Source organism: Aquarana catesbeiana, linkage group LG05, assembly GCF_042186555.1.
Source record: "Aquarana catesbeiana isolate 2022-GZ linkage group LG05, ASM4218655v1, whole genome shotgun sequence".
NCBI lineage: Eukaryota > Metazoa > Chordata > Amphibia > Anura > Ranidae > Aquarana > Aquarana catesbeiana.
In genome coordinates this window covers 223273893-223295703 of record NC_133328.1, presented here as the reverse complement: position 1 = coordinate 223295703, position 21811 = coordinate 223273893, and the positions used below count along the sequence as shown (strand labels likewise).

General features: G+C 41.0%; 1 protein-coding gene across 9 annotated transcripts in view; it reads right to left on the bottom strand.

The window, feature by feature from the left end:
* Window positions 1–21811, bottom strand: part of LRRFIP2 (LRR binding FLII interacting protein 2) — a 190914-nt gene that overhangs the window by 62555 nt on the left and 106548 nt on the right. For 4 of the 9 annotated variants that reach the window (XM_073630580.1, XM_073630583.1, XM_073630582.1 and 1 more), the window contains exons 8-15: window positions 17403–17453; window positions 9904–9945; window positions 9614–9676; window positions 5226–5300; window positions 4666–4713; window positions 4259–4303; window positions 3195–3242; window positions 3034–3090 (exon numbers count right to left, since the gene is read on the bottom strand). The exons of 4 other annotated variants lie outside the window; for them this stretch is intronic. In XM_073630580.1, the coding sequence (XP_073486681.1) occupies window positions 3034–3090; window positions 3195–3242; window positions 4259–4303; window positions 4666–4713; window positions 5226–5300; window positions 9614–9676; window positions 9904–9945; window positions 17403–17453 (429 nt within the window). The remainder of the gene's footprint in view (window positions 1–3033; window positions 3091–3194; window positions 3243–4258; window positions 4304–4665; window positions 4714–5225; window positions 5301–9613; window positions 9677–9903; window positions 9946–17402; window positions 17454–21811) is intronic. One more of the 9 variants, XM_073630584.1, reaches the window with a different exon arrangement.

Here is a 21811-nt window from a genome sequence, read left to right as displayed (position 1 = left end):
GCTGCTCTGTGCAAACCAAAGCACAAACGAGGTAAGTATGGCATGTTTGTTATTGAACAATAAAAATAACTTTACAATCACTTTATTAAAAACATACAAGCGATGCTATGTTTTACAGCCAGTAAGTAAACTGTCATAATGCACATGTGATGGTGACTCCGAAATGTTTCTTGTATGCGGTCATTAAAATAGTTTTGTACAAGCAATTTAATGTGCTGATGATGAACCAAGCACTCTATATTTTTTATAAATCAGAACAACTCAAGAGAATCTAATGCATCAAAAGTAGTTATGTTTATATTCAACCAAAACGATGAAAAACAAATACAAAAAATATGCTTCTCCAGTTTCATGACATGCAAGAGAAGATCAATAAAATACAGGCCCTATAAGATGTATTGAATGTAGGCCAATTTTACATTTAGGCTGATTAAAAAAAACAGATCATTTAACGCAGGCATGCTCAACCCATGGCCTTCGAACCCAAGCATATAGCAACCCCACACAGGCTCCTTTGGGTGCATGCCGCTCGACTGAATGACTGTCATACACAAGACACTATTGTCGACAGACTTCCCGCTCTTCTCTTTCTTTGCCAACATATAAACATGGGGAGAGGAGCCCTTAGCCGAGTGGATCACACCTAGTGCCATCCCTACAGGGGTTCTGAAGGTAGATTCTCACAGTTGTTTCATAAGCTTTGTGTCATTCTGGGAGCATACGAGTGCATTATGTGTCATTTCATTTTTGCTGAATAAAGAAGTTTATTGCACTTCCCTGACCTGATTTTTGTTTAGATTATCCAGTCCTTGTTTTGGCAATTCAAGGGTTGGCTGCAAAGACCCCAATATAGTAAAAAATGCAACACTGGTTGGAAACTTTTTTGGGCTGGCCACACCTGAGCTCAAGAGAGGGATTAATGGTGATCTGGTTAATAAAAAATATTTTTTTTTTTGTGATTAAACAGTGGGTAAACATCCACCCAAAATTGGTCCCAAAAAAAAAATAATAATAATAATCCTGATTGTGGTTTAAATTCTTCATTATGGATTATGCTCAAATTCAGAATTCTGAACCATTTAATTTCAAAATTTCACGCTCTTCAAAAGGTTGAGTAACCCCGATGTAATGCAAGCTGACAGGTCCCATATCTTAGGCATTATGCATTTTTTTCGGTCAACCAACTAATTGACCGAAAGAAAATGCCTCAATTCCCCCATCCACACATTCGATGTTGAAATTTCTTCCGCCTTGGTATTGTTTTCTAATGCCCCGTACACACGGTCGGACTTTGTTCGGACATTCCGACAACAAAATCCATGGATTTTTTCCTACGGATGTTGGCTCAAACTTGTCTTGCATACACACGGTCACACAAAGTTGTTGGAAAATCCGATCGTTCTAAACGCGGTGACGTAAAACACGTACGTCGGGACTATAAACGGGGCAGTGGCCAATAGCTTTCATCTCTTTATTTATTCTGAGCATGCGTGGCACTTTGTGCATCGGATTTGTGTACACACGATCAGAATTTCCGACAAGAGATTTTTTTGTCGGAAAATTTTATATCCTGCTCTCAAACTTTGTGTGTCGGAAAATCCGATGGAAAATGTGTGATGGAGCCCACACACGGTCGGAATTTCCGACAACAAGGTCATATCAAAATCCGACCGTGTGTATGGGGCATTACAGCGGGAAAGCTTCACTGCTGTCAGAAAACAATGATCAGTGTTGCCAGCTATAAAAGCCAGCAGCACTGATCGTTCTGGAAAAACCCGACAGGCTGGCTGTACACAAGTTGATAGATAGATCAACTTGTGTACAACCAACCTGCCCAAACGTGGATCGAAACTTGGCTGGTCCCTGCTGAACTGGCCAAATTTCAATCCATGTATGGTCAGCTTTATTCTATTTGAAAACCTAAGAGCCCTTTCACACTGGGGCGGGGGCTTTACCATCGGTATGCGGCCGCTAGCAGGGGGGTTTTACCCCCCTGCTAGCGGCCGAGAAAGGGTTAAAACCACCGCAAAGCGCCTCTGCAGAGGCGCTTTGCCGGCGGTATAGCCGCGCCGTCCCACTGATTTCAATGGGCAGGAGCGGTAAAGGAGCGGTATACACTCCGCTCCTTCACCGCTCCGAAGATGCTGCTGGCAGGACTTTTTTTACCGTCCTGCCAGCGCATCGCTCCAATGTGAAAGCCCTCGGGGCTTTCACACTGGAATTAAAGCAGCGACTGTTTCGGGTCGGTTTGCAGGCGCTATTATTAGCGCATTAGTGAAAGGACCCTAAGAGTATATTGATCTGGCTGCCATAAGTAACAAACTTCTGATTAAAGAAGAAACATTATTCATATTAAACATGTATTTGTAATTTTACTTTGTTCATATTAAACATGTATTTGTAATTTTAATGATTATACTGGTCTAGGAAAATTTATATTGTGTTGTGTTTATTCAAGATCATACAGAGAGCCTCTTCTTCAGTTCACAGACATTACACATTGGAGAAAACTGCAAGTTGCAATTACCCTCTCACACTAGTAGTAGTATGAGGAACTTGGTTTCATTACAGTTTCCCTCCCAGAGCTATGCAAAAAAAAAAAATATCAAATACTCCCACATGGAATTCTGAATAATTTTCAAAACCATCTTAAACTGATGTAAACATACACTACATTTTACACTTGAACAGCTCTGAGCTTTAAGAGCCACCAAAGATTTAAACATCACTTATGTAAAATTAGCTAAGTGCACCTAAAATAATCCTAGCCATATACTTTTTTGTTCTAAAAACATCAGTAGTATGACAAACCATTATAGAAGAATAATCGCCTGTATCATATTGCTAAAATGTGAATCATGCAAGACATTAGTAATTCACAAAATTAAAACAAAAAAAATATATAAACGTAGTTGTAGCTGGCTTGTTATCATTGTTACTGGTCATGGGAAATGCACAGCAAAGAGAGCGATCCTGTAAAGCTGGTATTGGTTCTAGAACATGGCACACACAACATGCAGTGGGAGCTCTCACCACAGGACTGCTTCTAGTCGAGCTGGCTCTAGATGAATGGTAGCTATATTCAGAGGGCTGGTGACAAAGTGACCACAGAAAAGAAAATCACTTAAATATCACTGAACGCTTTTAGGATGTTGGGATATAAACTGCAGCATCCACAAATTAGGAAAACTTACAGTTCGAGAACTGTACGAATTAGTAATGCCATCAACATAGAGTGATGTCTAAAGTGAAAAGAGGAATTTAGTTAAATACCACTTCTAGGCACTGTCTGAAAATGTCTGCTACGTGCCCCATACTGCCATGCAGCACTCTAGATTTAGATTTAATCTAACTTTACCAGCACACAAGCACAGGCAACTTTTCTTAATTTCCATTTCTAAAAGTCTAGCTAGTCAGGTTTCAAATCAAAAAATTATATCAATTATATAATTTATCTAAAAAATATAACAAAGAAAGATTTCTCAAAAAGTCTATGTAAACTCTAAGGCCCCTTTCACGCGGCCAGGTTGGTGAGACCGCCAGATTACTGTGACAAGAATTTGCGGATTCTTGCTGCTGGAATCACCCGGTTATGCGATCAGCAGCGGCCGCTCAGTCTATTTCTCATATAGACGCACACTGGGCAGTTAGCTGTGGTTTGGGACAGGTGTCTGAGCCTGGATGCATAACCTGGTCTTTCCAGCATCAAAAATACACACATTCTTGCTGCAGGAATCAGGGGGCTGCCCAAACCCAGCCGTTTGAAAGGGGCCTGATAAATATCTGTTCATCCATCCAGAAATCCCTGCTAATTTTATAATACCTTCCCCCTTAGAGAACAAAGGGAGTGTTATGATAGCAATATGTAGTCTTAACACACACCCTTTCCTAGGGTACCAACGCTGCTCAGCATGGTTGTCACCTTAGGACAGGAAGTGAGGTAATGGCAAAATTATCAGATTAAAAAAAAAAAAAAAAAATTGGGAAAAAAAAAAAATCTTAGGACCAGTAAGCTGCAACACTAACAATTTTTGTTCCTTGCAAGTCCTCATGCAGATACAGATGCCCAGTGCTAAGCAGTAATTTGAATTACTGTAGAAGATTGGGAGTCCATCTTGACAGTACTTATATCCAAAAGAGAAAGAAAAGCAAGTAGCCCACCCATTGAAATTACTATATATATATATATATATATATATATATAAAAAACTATTTTGTGCTTTACTCTAAACAGTTCAAGCAGACTGCAAATACTAACCGAACTTGAACTTCGGGGCAAGGTAGCACTTAACTTTGGTGATGTCTGTGAAAAAAGTATTTAGCATTTAGAGTTTCTAATTTACTCTCAGTCATGCTTGTACCTTTCATTAAATTAGTAAGCAGCACATTAAACAGAACTGTTCATGACATTAGAATATGCAGTTTAGTGAGCTTGTGACACAGTTGAAGTTCAATGAAAAACGAATAAAGCATATGAAAGTGATTGCTCTCAGCTTTTAGAAAACAGATTGCAACCAATATTGCGAAACAGACCAAGAGCTTCAAAGGCTTTAAATTACCATAAAAATGGTAACAAAGCTAAGAACCACATTTCTGACAGACATGCACACATACACATCTTGTCTCCATCCAGTGCAGACACAAAACCAGCTAGTTTGTACTAACCCTGTAGCTTCTAGTAGTGGCTGACGGCTCACTGTAGAGAGAAGACGACTAACAAGGGAAAAGAAATACTTAAGCAATTAAATATAAGCATACAAAATACAAGCAAGACAACTATAGTGAAACTGCATGCAAAACATAACAGTGACAAACACTTCTGATTGCTTTTTTGCTCTTTATAATTCACTGTAAAACATGTAGTAATAACCAGTGAATAAATGCTCATCATAAAGGCTAAAAATGTTAGATACAAAAAAAAAAAAAGCTGATTATTTTAGTTCATAAAGTTGATCAGAACACACACACACACACATAAAATTCTCAGTTCTATGAAACAGTTCCACAGCAATCACAGTATTTCCTGTTTCGTGTCAGCTGGCTGCAGAAGTTTCCTCCTACTTCAACATCTGCAGGCCTTGTATGGCAACGTTACATACTACTGTGTGTATGCTTACATCTAATAGCTTAATCTGACATGCCAGTACAATTGCTCCACAGTTAACCCCAGCTAGTAAGCATTTTACAACACGCAGAATAAAAACTGTGAAGAAACGTTAACAGACCCGAGTGTGGTAGCTGGAAGAGGGTTTGCTATATTTAAGACTGCTATAGTTTCGCTGATCATGATAAAGTCCACTCTGTAAGAGGTAAAAGAAAAACATAAAACACTTTGACTAAAATGCTGGTGTGTCTTTAATAACAAATTCCTTACTGTGTGTGCTTACATATTATCATTCACAGGTTACAGCTACTAAACATAAATTAATAGCAAGGAACTACTAGAATAGCCTAATCCACAAAGAAAATTTTTGAGTACAAAGTCAATGTACAAAAACATGGAAGACTTGTACTAAAAGGCTAAATCCTACCCAAAATTATAATTGAATTTAAGGGAGAAAGAAAATTGTGGGTTAAATATAAATGTATATTTTTCTAATACTGCTCAGAGACTCGGAGGGCAGGATCGTCTCGCCAATTTTCAGCTCTACTCCCTTGCAGGTATTGCAAAGCCAAGTGACGAATTACAAACCTTTTGCCAAAGACAAAAAAACAGCCTCAAAAGGAGGCAAAAATGACAAAAGTGTAATGCTTATATTGCCTCCAGAATCCAAGAGATTTAACCAATTACCATCCAAAACTGAAATATCTGTTTTGGGTGGAGGTATCCTTCACCCAAGTAAAGTTTGTTCCCCATTCTCAACAGTGCCATGCAGTTGTATCAGTGTAAATGGTCTGTGAATGAAACTAATCAGTTAGGCCCTTTCACACGGCTTGTCAGTTTTTCAGATGGACCTGATTGGAAGGTCCATTCATCCCTATGGACAGGCGGGTGTAACGGACTTGTGTGTTTACATCTGACTGCACCCTAGTCCAACGGTAGGGAGATCATCTTCCGTTTAAGGGGAGTGGATTGGAGGGTAGTCGGGTGTAAATGGACAGCTGAGTCTGTTTACTCCCAGCTGCCTACAGAGCAGAGCAGGCTCTGTCCCTGTCTGCTCTGCAGAAACTGAGCAGACACGGATGTGTCATCTGCTGGCTCTGCTCCGATCAGCAGGGGATCTGTGAGCTGATCGGACTTAATCAACCCTGCGTGAAAGGAGTCTTATAGCAGTTTTATCACAAACATTGAGGGAGTATTTATTATTCCTGTTGCAAGGCAAAGCAAAGCTAAACAAAAACAGTGAGATGTATCATGAGAAAGATTTATTACAAGGTTACAAGGTTCTCCTTTGGGTGCTAAGTAGCCAAAAGTAGTACGACTAAAGGGAAGCTGACCCTGTCCACGTCTTAATTTTACATCTGTATACGTTGGAAATTTGTCTTAGCTTTAGTAATAAATATTTCTTTAAAATTTGCAAATTGCCACACTTGGCTGCCCAGGAATACAGACGCACAGGTCTGTAAACATTTTCCTAAGACGCAACCTGATTTGCGACTGTGTTTGTAATTTGCTTGATAAATAGTGGTGCTGAAAATAATCGTGTAATCGATGCATCGCGATGCTGCCTTAAACGATTCTGCATCAATGCAGAGAACGGCTGCATCGTGATTGCATTCATCAGCCCCTGTCAGAGTCCTCTCCATGCCTAGATGTGTATGCGTGGTCACACACAGCGGGGGATCTCCCGCTGTTACACTGACCTTAGATCTGAAATGCCCGGCAGCCACTGTAACAAAGTCCCAGCTCCTATGATAGATGGCACACTGATCTAATGCCAGGAAATTTAAATTTGTGTGACGTGTATCATATGAACCAGTCTAGGAGGCGGGACTTTGTTGACAGCAGCCGCCGGGCAATTTAAATACAAGCTCCGTGTAACAGCGGAAGATCCCAGCTCTGTGTGATCCGGGCACAGAAAAGGATGCATGCATTGATGGGCACTGAAGAGGCCGCATTGATGGGCACTGAAGAGGCAGCACTGATGTTGCTGCACAGATAGCCACTGATGAGGCTGCACTGGGCAGGCATTATGATGCATTGCAGAATCTAATCGAATCATTGACAGCATAAATTATAATCGAATCTTGAGACCAGTTAAGATGCACACCTCTATTTATAAAATGTCCCGCATTTATTACTCCATCCCATACCAAGATTTTCCCTTTGTGCAGTTGCTGGCAAAGTGAATTAATTTTGCACGCCTGTGACCAGTCCTGTGACATCAATGATTTCAGTCCAGGCACGTGTCATTCAGACAATGGGAGTCTGGATCCGCCAGGTGCCTAGACTGATACCCATCTCAGCCTCTCAGCAAGATGCTGAGAGCCTGAGACTGCCACTCCCCGCCCCTCCACAGCTCGGCGCTCCAGTGAGCTCGGGGAACTGTGTGAACCGAGCCATCGGGGATGTTCGATCGCTCGGTTCTCAGTGTAGTGGTGCCGGGGGACCGATGCTGCATCCACCTAAGTACGACTATGGAGAAACCCCCAAACCCATACTTATCTTTTAAATATTGCTTTTTTAGAGGAGCCCACCCTAAAGTAATAACAAACATTAGATGTCCATCAAATAATGCCTGCACTTTCGTCACATTCACAACGATCAAAGACAAATCAAGGTATGGTTTTGATTTCCACTAGACCCAAAGATGAAGTTGATCGTTTTAACTGAATATTTACTACTCCTAATAGGCAGTAAGATAGGCATTTCGATGATGCTAAAACATCATTATGCCACAAAATATTAACCTTGATTTAGTGCCGTTTTATTATTTAGGAGGTCTAGTTAACACTTGAAGAAAAGGAGAGCTGATGCCCATAACGACCAGGTATTTTGATTTAAAGGATAAGTTCACCTTTTTGTTAACCATTGCAAAAAAAAAAAAGGAAAAAGTTTTTTTCCTGCAGCAGCCTGAAAAGCATTGCACCTGTAATCAGTGGATCAAGAGTCTAATGTCAGGCTACTGCAGACAAGCCCTGCAGATTTTAGCCTGCACCTGCATATCAGCTGTCAGTTCCAAAGCTGTAGGGCTTGTGAATGAACTACCCTCATTAGTGCCCTCAAAGTTCATTCAGAACTACAAGCCGTCTGCTGCAGTGGCTGATGGTGCTTCTAGTTCGTTCATTCATTTATACACAAGAAACTGTGTTGAACGGGAACACCACGCAACATGTTCCAAAATGTGAACTTTTCCAGTAATTTTTCTGAGAACACATTATAAAACCTAGGTAGCTATGGGCAAAAACAAATATTCTCTCCACTGTATATAAATAGGTCCTTGGGAAGCCCATACATGGGTCAGTAGTGTTTATTTAAACCGGTTGTATGAAAAACCCGACCCTTTTACTTCATCCACATATTCGAGGTGGATGGGGGAATCATCCTCACCGAGTTATTGTATGCAGACATCAAGGAGGCTCCCCGATATCAGAATACACCGATCAGCACTGACTGCTACAGCCGACAGCGCTGATCGAATGGCATAAAACCAACAGGACGCTTGCAAAGAAGTCAATCAGTAGATCAACTTTTGTGCAATCTCCCTGTCCATACATGGATCAAAATCTGGCCAGTACCTGCAAAAATGGTCAAATTGCGATTCATGTTTTGCCGGCTTTATTCCACATCAGCATATTTTGAATAGCAATATATTTGGGTAGAAAGTAGCAAGGGATAATGAATAGTGTTCCTCTCCCAAACAATCTGCAAAGAATGTTTGAGTTGCCAAATATTTGTATGTCAATTGTACAGTCAAAAAATTATAAATTGTGGACGTTATATTGCAGACAAGGTAGAAGCGAAATCCCAGATGGCTGCACGCCAAACTTAAAGCGGAGTTCCAGCCGCAAAAAAGGTTTTTTTAAAAGTCAGCAACTACTGTAGCTAAGTACTGTAGCTGCTGACTTTTAAAAAGGACACTTACCTGTCCAGGGAGCCTGCGATGTCGGCCCCCGAGGCCGATTCGTCCACCAGCGCAGGCACCACCATTCCTTCAGGCTTCACAGCCGGTTTCCTACTACGCATGTGCGAATCACGCAGCGCTTTGTGACTGGCCAGCTCGTCTTCTGGGACACACACAGGTCCCAGAAGGCAGCAGGGGTGAAGGAGGAGGGATCGCCGCAGAAGAGGACATGACGTCATGCGCCACGGCCGAGCTAGGACGGAAGTACACTTAGTACTTCAAAAAAGGTAGGAAGGAAAAAAAAAAAAAAGATATATATATATATATATATATATATATATATATATATATATATATATATATATATATACACACACACATATATATATATATATATATATATATATATATATATATATATATATATATATATATATATATATATATATACACACATATACACAAAAACGACGTGTGGTTTCCTTCTTTAGGACCACCCTGTAAAAGTGGGTGGAACTCCGCTTTAAAATACCTTATTAACATATAATGTATTGAAATGCAAGAAAAACATGCTGACAAATGTCACCAAAATAATTTTTGGTACCAACCAGTAAGTCTTTATGAGAATTAGAAGATTTATTCTTGCTTCCATAAGAGTTGAAGGTATGATTCTAAAAAATAAAAATATTTTTTTTCTAATGCACCATATAAATTAAATATTAAGAGGGCACTAATAAAAATGATTATCAAGAAGTTAGAGATTGTCAAAGTTGAGAATAACCACACTTGCAGACAAATTAGTGGCAGGTTATTTCATTTAATAGAAATATATCCACTCCACAGTAACACATGTTGTACAAGTGCCATCACACCATGCACATAATTTCTTTTTACATACAGAGTGCACGCTTCTCCTGGAGGAATCCTTCAGCGAGTCGTACTGACATAAATTACAAAGCAAAAACAAAAAATTAGGGAGGATAATGAAGGATATAAAGAACCCCACAAATCGATAGGTGCTTTAATCATTAAAAGCAAAAAAGTAAAGTGCAGATTGTTTAGTTAACTTCAGGGGACATTTAGGGACATGTTTTAACTTCTTCATTCATGGTATATACTCAAAAGTAATAGTAGTTGTTTTCCTGTATGGTCAATGAGTTTACAATATTTCTAGGAGAGCATTTCACATTTGCTGCAACTAAAAATAGCACTTTCAGTTAGACCCTGACATTTGTCCAGGCCTTTAATGAGTTCAAGTGAAAACATGTCTTTTACTTGATTTCTATGCTAATCAAATATAAAAGTGCTGTATATTTCCAGTAAGTTTTGCCTCCTTCAAAAATAAACTATTGGCTCTATGACTCCAGTCTGGTCAAATCTCAGATTTAAAGTTCTGAAAATATAGTAAGGGTGCGTTTTTTATTATCACTTTAAACACACTCTGGGAAACTGAGCAGACTTTAGAACAGGCCAAGGATGATATATTAAAGAAGTATTAAATACAAAAACAAACATTTAATATATTGTGACTGGATAATCCTTAAATATGGTGGTAAGGTTAGTTTTAAAAAAGAAGTTTGAGATAAAAAAAAAAAAAAAAAAAAAAAAAAAACAAACAATCATACTTAACTAGGTGGATGCAGCATCAATCCGATGCTGCATCTGTCCCCCGCAGGCTCTGTAGTGAGAACTGAGCGATCAAACACAGTTCTCCACTCTGAGCAGAGAGCTGTGACTGTCAATCAGCAGCTCTCTGCTCTGCCCTCCAGCACTCACTAGAACGTTGGGCTGGGGGGTTAGGGGTTCTGGCTCAGCCTCTCAACGGATCGCTGAGAGGTTGAGCTGTCAGTCCAGGCTTCTGGGTGGATCCCAAACAATATGGTCGGGATCTTTCCCCAGCCTGGATTAGCTCTGTGAGGTCAGCCGAAAAGGTCTGAAAATGGATCGCATGAGTGCTCAAACTGCACTTCTGTGATCTATAGGAGAAGTAGGGCCAAAAAAGATTTGGCCCTACTTCTCTTTTATGCTTTTTTCCCCCCTTTATTTTCACCTGGTGATCTGGCCAGTAACACTTCCTGTTTTTCTATCTTTGGACAGCAGCATTGAGGGTAATGTTAGATGCACTAGCCAATTTAGATCGACTTGACCAATATATTAAAGCTGAACTGCAACTAATGCTCTTTAAACAATTATGGGTGCAGTTTTTTAATTAAAGTGGAATTCCACCCAGAAATGGAACTTCTGCTATTTGGATTTCTCTTGGGGTGCCAAAATTGCGGGCTCCTTGGACAGGTATGTTTATATTAAAAGTCAGCAGCTACAGTATTTGTAGCTGCTGGCTTTTAAATTTTTTTCCGCCGGCAGAACTTCGCTTTAATTATGGGATAAAGGCTTTACATGAATGAATAAAAGCCGACTATTGTAAGCACCTCTGTGAGTGTTAAATAGTTTGTCTCTGCCCTCTAGCTGCCACTTTAGCAGAAAAGCTTTGTCTGTTAAAGTAAACTGGAAAATAATTGACCAGAATAAGGAGTGAAAATAAAATGAACAAACCTACCACAGCCACTACAGCTAAGAAATTAAAGGATGCAATTAGATTTTTGGTTTTGGGTTTAAAGGAGAAGTTGGTTGTACTTCTCCTGTGGGTCACAGGAGTGCAATTCATTTTGTACCTGTGACCCGTTTTCAGCAGAGCAGGCTGAAGTCTGCTCTCTGCTGATGTCACAGAAGTAGGTCCAGGGTTCGCAACATCAGAAGAGGGGATACGCCAGGTCCCTGGACCAACACCCGGCTCAGCCTCTCAGCGAGACGCTGAGAGGCTTAGCTGGCCACTCCGCCCACTCCACAGCCCGGTGCTCCGGTGAGTGAAGAGGGGGCAGAGCAGAGAGCTGCTGACTGTCTGTCTGCAGCACTCTGCTCACGGAGTTGTCAGAATCGAGCAATTGGCGATGCTCAGTTCTCAGTGTAGAGATGCTGGGGGACAGATGCAGCATCGGACCCATACTGCAAATACCTAGGTAAGTAAGATACTGGAAAAAAAAAAACAACCCTAAACTTCTCTTTTAATACCACTTTAAGTGATACTCCAAACCAAGGTGCCATACATACTTAGCGCCGGTTCACATTAGAAGCGGCACGACTTGCAGGTCGCCTCACCGAGGCGACCTGCACACGACTGCCGCGGCGACTTGCAAGACGACTTCTGTATAGAAGTCTATGCAAGTCGCCCCCAAAGTAGTACAGGAACCTTTCTTCTAAGTCGGAGCGACTTGCGTCGCTCCGATTAGAACGGTTCCATTGTACAGAACGGGAGGCGACTTGTCAGGCGGCTAGGTCGCCTGACAAGTCGCCCCCGTGTGAACCGGCTCTTACAATAATATTAACAGTAAATATTATTATAAAGGATTTATATAGCGCCAAAAGTTTGTGCAGCTCTTTACAACATTAGGGGAAACAATACAGTTCAATAATCACACACACAGGTTGGACTTGATGGATTTTTTTTTTTCAACCTCACCTATGTAACTATGTAATACAGAAGGAATCAGAGGGCCCCGCTTGTTAAAGCTTACAATCTAAATATCCAAATGTATGTTTGTACTATCCACGGCTTCCACATTGAATTTCTGATGATTGTGCCGGAGTATGCCAAACAGGCTAGGGATGATATTGTAAAAGATACTCTAAAGCAAAGTGCCTTGTGTAGTTATAATAATCAAGAAAACAACTAAGTTTATAGTTGGTTATCTGAGGTCTGCAGAAAATAAAAACACATGAGCAACAAATGTAACACAGCTGGGATTATACAGGCCAAAAATATGTATTGCTTGTATTATAATATATATGATAATGATTTAACCCCTAAACTGAGGAGGGAAAAAGAGCTGTCAAAGCAGTGCACTGATGAAAGCAACGGACATTATCAATATAAAGCTGTGTTTGTCAGTTTTAGTGAACCTGTGTACTGGCCTCTTAAGAATATGTACACAGCATTTAAAGCCATAGATTGATTAGTTTGATGTTAATGTGCAACAACTAAAACATACTTGCATCTACACCAAACAATAATAAAGCTGGCACAGATCACTGGCTGGCCAGAGCAGGAAACCCAAAACACGACACACCCTGCTATCCATCATCCACCAGAAGCAAATGGATATGAGTAAGCACTGGCACAAAGCCGCACATGATTAACCTCATGAGTCAGTAAAAAGGCTTCCATTATAGCTTTAATTCAATGGGTCGCCTCCCCCTCCTAATATTTTCTCATGAGCTATGTCTATTTTAAAAAATAAGCTTTCTTTAAGCAATCTCCAGAGTTTAAAACATGCATTACTACATTAAAGTTGAAACAGTAATGTGCACAGTTTGCTTTAAATTCTTTAAAAATCTGTTCATTGGTCAAATATTATTCTAATAAAACAAGGCTTGTAGAATATTAAACCTAATTTCAATTAGAAATGCCTGAGTTGTCATTAATATTTGGGTATATTAGAATATGACACAAACACACACACACTACGCAATGCATTTCAGCGTTTCTGCAGTCCTCAAATAGCCACAAAAACTGTGGCCCCTGGAAAGAAGCCCTTTATAACTTATATGCTGGCAGGAGTAAGTCTCCTCAAAAGCTATGGCAGTTGAAGAATCTTCATTTGACAATGTTTTGGGTGCATCAGATATCTGGCCCAATGAGCGCTGTGGCTCCTCCTGATGGCTGCCGCATTACTAATGTCACTCATAGAGACTTAGCAACCAGCAGACCGAACCAAAGTACACATTGGAGACTGGGTGCCTGCAAAACTGGGATGTGTCAAATGCTGAAGTTTCTTTACTCGCCACAAGTGAGTAAAGTTAGCACTAACTGACCAGAGAAGTACTAATAGCCTTTGTTTTGCAGGGGCCATCTTTTTAGAGTATTTTTCCAGGCAAAAAAAAAAAGAGTTCCTATAAAAAAATCCATACATTTTCCAAAAACCGTGAAGCTGAATTAAAATAAAAAGTGGTTGTTAACCCACTTGACTAGGATCATGACATCCCCTCTGTTATATAAAGCTTTATGCCCCTGTGCCTGTGCTGTATACAAAAAATGCCCATTATATCATACGTCAGAGCAGTTCTGGCGCTCACTTCACTCCTCGGCTCTCTCCTCTGACAGCTATAGTGAGCGGGCTGACCACTGTCGCTGAAGTCAGGGGGGGGAGGAGAGAGAAGAGAGAGCCGAGGAGTCATGTTAGCACCGGGAGCCGCTCTGATATATGGTATACAGCACAGGGACACATATCTTTATATAACTGAGGTGGCATGATCCTAGTACAGATATGTGAGCAGCAGGAGGGGAGGATCTTGGAGTGGACAGAGTAGACAGGCAAAGAGGGGAGGGGGGAAGAGGACAGAGGGAGACACAGGAGAGGACAGAGCAGGGCTGCAGATGCTGGAGGTGTGTAAACTTACCACGGTGTCATGGCTCAGCAGTCACAATATACCGTGGTCAGGTTACAGGGTGGAGGGTACAGCCAGGCAGGATCAGACAGGTGATACAGGGGCCCAAATTACACAGCACAAATATTGTGCTGTATAACATGCTTTAAGAGAACAGGATCATTTTTTTTTTTTTTTTTTTAGGTTAACAAACACTTTAAGCAATACGATGAATTTGATGTACATGACTCTCCAAATTAAAAACACCACTAGTGTTAAAGAAGCACTCTGGGCAACTAAACATCTACCATGAGCAGACTCCTGTTCTTCCAACACATTGATTTTTTTTTTGGTTTAAAAGTATTTTGGAATTAAATATTTACACCAGGAGGGGTTTCCTGATGCCACTTTGTGTTGCGCTTGATATAAATATTATGTATTATGATTTTACACTCAGACTTTACTGTAAAACAGTGGCCAACAGTTTTGAAAAGGACACAAATATAAACTCTTACAAAGTCTGCTGCCTCAGTTTTTATGATGGCAATTTGCATATACTACAGAATGTTATGAATAGTGATCAGAAGAATTGCAAAGTCCCTCTTTGCCATGAAAATGAACTTGATCCCATAAAAAACATTTCCACTGCATTTGTGAAGAAGGCTTCAGAGCCCACAAGAAAGTCCAGCAAGCGCCAGGACTGTCTCCTAAAGTTGATTTAGCTGCGGGATCAGGGTACCACCAGTGCAGAGCTTGCTCAGGAATGGCAACACGCAGGTGTGAGTGCTTCTGCACACACAGTAAGGCAAAATTTTTGGAGGATGGCCCGGTGTCAAGAAGGGCAGCAAAGAAGCCACTTCTCTCCAGGAAAATCAGGGACAGACTAATATTCTGCAAACAGTACAGGGATTGGACTGCTGAGGACTGAGGTAAAGTCATTTTCTCTGAATCCCCTTTCCGATTGTTTGGAGCATCCGGAAAAAACCTTGTCCAGAGAAGAAAAGGTGAGTGCTACCATCAGTCCTGTGTCATACCAATAATAAAGTATCCTGGGACCATTTATGTGTGGGGTTGCTTCTCAGCCAAAGGAGTTGGCTCACTTACAATTTTGCCTAAGAACACAGCCATGAAGAAAGGTACAAAAACATCCTCCGAGAGAAACTTCTCCCAACCATCCAAGAACAGTTTGGTGATGAACAATGCCTTTTCCAGCATGAGGCAACAGTGATAACTAAGTGGCTTGGGGAACAAAACATGGACATTTTGGGTCCATGGCCAGGAAACTACCCAGACCTTAATCCCAATGAGAACTTGTGGTCAATCCTCGGGTGAACAAAAAAAAAACAAAAAACCCCAATACTTTGACAAACTCCAAGCATTGATTATGCAAGAATGGGCTGCCATCAGTCAGGATTGGGCCCAGAAGTTGATTGACAGCATACCAAGGTGAATTGCACAGGTCTTGAAAAAGAAGGGTCAACACTGCAAATATGGACTCTTCATAAACCTAATGCAATTGTCACTAAAAGCCTTTGACACTGATGAAATGTTTGTAATTATACTTCAGTATACCATAGTAGCATCTGACAAAAAGAGCTAAAAACAGTGAATCAGCAGACGTTGCGCAAATTAATATCTGTGTTATTCTCAAAATTTTTGGCCATGGCTGTATATGGAAGAATCTGTTTAGCAGTTTGTCTTTTGCAACAGAAAATAGGTTACTTTTGAATGTTGGAGTGGACTTCTGAAATGACACTGGATACAATGGTAAAGTTGGTACCATTGTTGTATTTTAGTTGACAGCTGGATCAGTCTATTGTTCTGTAACTGTGGTCAAACAATAGCTTGACCTTCCAGCACATATGACCTATGGCAAATCTGATACAAGTGTCATCTAGAGCAGTGGTCATCAACCCTGTCCTCAAGGCCCACTAACAGGCCAGGTTTGCAAGATATAACTGAAATACATCAAAGGCGATATCATTTGCTGCTCAGTGATTGCAGTATTCTAGTCTGCATCTCCCCAAGGTAATACATAAAACCTGGCCTGTTAGTGGGCTCTGAGGACAGGGTTGATGACCACTGATATAGAGGGCGAATTGGAAAATGTATCTCCTATTGAAAATAAGTATTGCAAAAGGGGCCACACCCTTGTGGGGATTATAAACTTTCCAAATAAATAGGGCAAGATAACCTAACACCAATGAAGATCTGTACAGCCAGAAGAAGCTATACCTGATGACGCATTCGCCTGATCAACTGCTTATAAACCCTGGGTCCTTGTTGCCTATGTAGATCATGAACCCACATAACTATTAACAGACCATAGATTATGCTTATTTGCTAGGAAGTAGGTAGCATTTTGTTTGTTGTATGTATATCTACCAGCATTGTATTGTTCTTCCTTTAATTGTAGCAGTTTCTATGTACAGCACTTATGTGTAGTAAAAGCACATTAATACCCTGAAGGGTCTGAGTTTCCTTGCTTATAAACGCAAAGTAACTTTACTAGACACCAAAGCAAAAAACACTTCAAAGTCTAGAGGGGCTGGGCTTTACAAGGGTCAACATCACCCATGTAAAACATTTAGGCCACTCTTTTCAAGCCAAATTCAAGGTTGTTCTGCGGTACTTCTACTGCACATAACTATGGTGGTCCTCAGAATTCCCAGAAGCACTTAGCAGTAACACTGGAAGAAAGATTTTGCAGGGCTCTGAAGCCTTTGACAACGGTGACACAAGCTGGATTAAAAAAGAACTCTTGATTAATTGAATTATGCTATTTTTCATTGTCAACATCTACCAGTACTTTTCCCCTTTTTCCCCAGAGATGTATTAAAATTACTACAAACAAAAATATCAGAAGCACAACAAGCCAAAAATGTATTTTATTTTTCTGAAGGCAATTATTGTTATGTGTTGTGCTAAAAAAATGCCACTATTAGACATTTAACAGCACTTTAGACTGGTACATACATCTGTTCCATATCTGCTTGACTTCGAAGATTTATCTTTCAAAATGTCCAACTTCACGTAACAAAAAAAAAAAGTGGAGAAAATAGTTTAAAGAAATAAAATAACAAAAGATATGACAGACTGAACAAGCATAATACACCCAAAATTCAGCTCCAAACAAATCTATATTATTGTTTGACAAACATTTTTTCAAAAAATTAAACAATCAGCAGTTACAATTCGAGCTTGCCTAAAACCATTACAAAATCTGGGCACAAAGTTGATGTTAGAATTTCTTGCTCACAAAATCTTTTTATCTGCACATATTCAAGGACATATCAGAGAGCTAGAAGACTGTGACTGTTGGGCTAGAACACCACCTGCAGAAGTAGGGTACTAGGCACAAAAACAAAACCACAGCCGGGGGGGGGGGGGTTGGGGGGCGCTCTATAGATGGCCCGATGCACTTCTAGAGGCAGCTCAGTTAATCACAAAGAGATAAATGGAGAAAAAAAATGGTCATACATTGGGTATAGAAAACAGTTTGTTTTATCCAGCTGCAACTTATAACATCCAAGTGAAAGATATTACACCATGTCAGAATTTTTTTTTTTTATGTAAAAAAACAATCACGGAGTTGGAAAAAATAACACCCCCTTGTGTCAGTATTTTGTTGAACCACCTTTTGCTTTAATTACAGCGCTTAGTCTGTTGGGATATGTCTCTATTAACTTTGCACATCTAGACTTTGCAATATTTGCCCACTCTTCTTTGCAGAGCTGCTCAAGTTCAGTTATATTTGATGGTGACCATTTGTGGACTGCAGTCTTCAAGTTATTCCACAGATTTTCAATGGGGTTTATGTCTAGGCTCTGACTAGGCCATTCACCTTTTTTTCTCCTTCAACCACTGTGTGGACTTTTTGCTGTGTGCTTTGGGTCATTGTCATGAAGGAAGGTAAACCTTCTTCTTTTTGACAACTTTCTGGCAGAGGGCGGCAGATTTTCCTCAAGAATTTGACAGTCTTTTGCCATGTCTTTATTTCCTTCTATCCTGACAAGTTCTCCAGTCCCTGCTGCAGAGAAACACCCCCATAACAGGATATTACCACCTCTATGCTTTACTGTAGGAATGGTGTTATTTTGATGGTGAACTGTATTGGATCTGTGCCAGACATATCGTTTGGTGTTGAGGCAAAATAATTCAATTTTAGTTTCATCTAACCATAACACCTTTTTCCATGTGGCCTTTCTTGAGAAGCGGCTTTTTTCATGCAACCCTCCCATACAAGCCACATTAGTGGAGAAGTTGTGATATTGTTGTCACATGCACACAATGACCAGTCTGTCATAAATTCCTGCAACTGCTTCAAAGTTGCTGTAGGCCTCTTGGTAGCCTATCTGACCAGTTTCCTCCTGGCTCTTTCATCCAGTTTGGACGTCCTGATCCAGGGAGGGTCTGTGTTGTACCAAATACCTTCCACTTCTTAATAATAGACTTCACTGTGTTTCTAGGCATTGTTAAAGACTTTGATTTTTTTTTTTGTGTCCATCTCTGTCCACAACTTTATCTTTTGCCACCCATAGTTGATTGTTTGCTTCAGTTGTACTACCAGGGACTGAAATGCTCCAGGAAAGCGCTTCTCATGCTGAGATAATCAAATTGACCACAGCTGAAAGTCAAATGGCTTTGTATGCCAGGGGAAGGTGAGAAGGTGATTAGGTATACCTGGATTGAGTTTACAAGTCATTTTAAGGAAGAGGGTGATCCTTTTTCAACTCTGATTCTGTTTTTGAATCTTCTTTATTTTTTTCTGACATGTTGGTGTTATATCTTTCACTTGGATGTTATAAGTTGCACAGAGTAAATACAGCTGGATAAAACAAAAACCGTGTTAGTCTTCATTTCAGGGTTCAAAGCAACAAATCATAATTATTTTAAAGTGGGGTGATTCTTTTCTTTACCCACTGTGGGTGCCATGTCCTCAGTGAACGCAGACAGAGGCAAGAGGATGATTTACTCATTAAAATGACACCACCTTTGGCAAAAAAGAAAGAACTAGGCGAAGAATTACCTCGATCTTGTGCCAAATCAAAAGCAGAGGTTTGCCAGACAAGACTGTCCACTCAGAAACCCATCAAGCTGAGTCGATGGCCACCAAAAAATAGGATTTTTATAACAGCTTACCTGTAAAATCCTTTTCTTGGAGTACATCACAGGACACAGAGCCTCAGTATTCACTGATGGGTTATATAAGCACCACTAGGTGATGGACACTGGCACACCCTAGACAGGAAGTTTAGCCCCCTATATAACCACTCCCCTAACTGGGAGTACCTCATATTTGTAGCAAAGCAATAAGTGTGTAATACATATCCCCCAAAAAAGAGGGGCGGGAGCTCTGTGTCCTGTGATGTATTCCAAGAAAAGATTTTACAGGTAAGCTGTTATAAAAATCCTATTTTCTTTATCGTACATAACAGGACACAGAGCCTCAGTATTCACTGATGGGATGTCCCAGAGCAATGCCACTTGAGGGGAGGGGTCACAAAGTAGAGAGCAATCAGACCTGAGGACCCTGAACTGCGGCCTGCAGTACACTGCGCCCAAAAGCTATACCCTCATGCCTTTTCACATCCACCTAATAGAATCTGGTGAATGTATGGACTGAAGACCAAGTTGCGGCCTTACAGATCTGAGCCATGGAGGCCTGGTGATGCACTGCCCAAGAAGCACTAACAGCCTTGGTGGAGTGCGCCTTGATTTGAAAAGGTGGAACTTACCCCTTTAAACCATAAGCTTGAAAAATTACCTGCCGAGTCCATTTAGCAATGGTGGATTTCGACGATGCCTGTCCTATCTTAGGACGTTCAGGCAACACAAACAAAACATCCGTTTTGCGAACCTGAGCGGTCGCTTCCAGGTAGGTTTTGACCGCTCTCACTACATCCAGAGAATGTAGGGACTTTTCTTCCTTAGAACAGGGATCTGGGAAGAATGAAGGCAGAACAATATCCTGGTTTAGGTGAAAATTTGAAACCACCTTTGGAAGAAAACTAGGATGATAACGTAATACTACTCTATCCTTATGAACGATTAAATATGGCTCTTTACAAGAAAGAGCCGCCAATTCTGATACCCTTCTTGCAGAAGAAATGGCTACTAGAAAAACTATCTTCCTTGTCAAAAGGACCAAAGGAATATGTCGTATTGACTCAAAAGGCTGTTTCTGTAAAGCCGACAGAACTAAATTCAAGTCCCAGGAGTTCAGGGGGGCTCTAACTGGTGGATTAAGCCGCGTTACCCCCTGTATAAAGCTTCGAACCAAAGAATGTGAAGCAAGCAGATGTTGAAACAATACAGACAAGGCCGAGACCTGGCCCTTGATAATACTCAAGGCCAATTTCATCTCTAACCCCATTTGCAGAAAGGCAAGGATTCTCCCTATAACATACTTCCTGGAATGCCAACCCCTGGATTCACACCAGGAGACATAAGCCTTCCAGATTCTATAATAAAATGACTCTGGAAGCTGGCTTCCTTGCATTAATCAAGGTAGAAGTTTACTGGGCCTGAAAGCCCACGACTCTTCAGAAAGTGGGTTTCAATAGCCAAACCGTTAAATTTAGCATTTGTAACGTAGGATGGAACACTGGTCCATGCGATAGCAGGTCTGGACGTAGTGGTAGGGTCCATGGGGATACTACCGCCATCTTTACTATTTCTGCATACCAAGATCTTCTGGGCCATTAGAAGCACCGACTTCTTTTCCTGCATGATCCTGGTAAGAAGCCGTGGTAGCAGCAGAATAGGAGGATGCATAAATCAGTGAGAACTTACGCCATGGAGTTACCAACGCATCCGTCTCGCATGCAAGAGGATCCCTTGTTCTTCACACAAAGTTGTTGATCTTGTTGTTGAACCTGGACGCAAATAGATCTACATCCGGGATCCCCCATCTTTGACATATGGCCAGGAAGATGTCGGGGTGAAGAGACTATTCCCCTGGGAACAACTGCTGGCTTCTTAAGTAGTCCGCCTGCCAATTCTCTACCCCTGAAATGAAGATTGCCGATATGCATGGCACATGCTTTACCTCTTTCTGGGCTGCACGACTCCTGGTGCCCCCTTGGTGATTGATTTAAGCCACTGCTGTGGCACTGTCGGATTGGACCCTGACAGGACAACCCTGCAACTTGAATGTCCAGGTTTTTAGAGCCAGGTACGCCGCACGGCTCTCCAGAATACTGATGGGTAAGGTCTTCTTGATCCTGGACCATTTCCCTTGGACAGTCACCTCTTCCAGAACGGCTCCCCAACCAGAAAGGCTGGCATCTGTTACAACCTTCCAGGTGACTGGCAGAAAGGATTTCCCTTTCCGCAGATTCTCGGGTACCACCCACCAACTGAGACTTTGGAGCACTATTGGA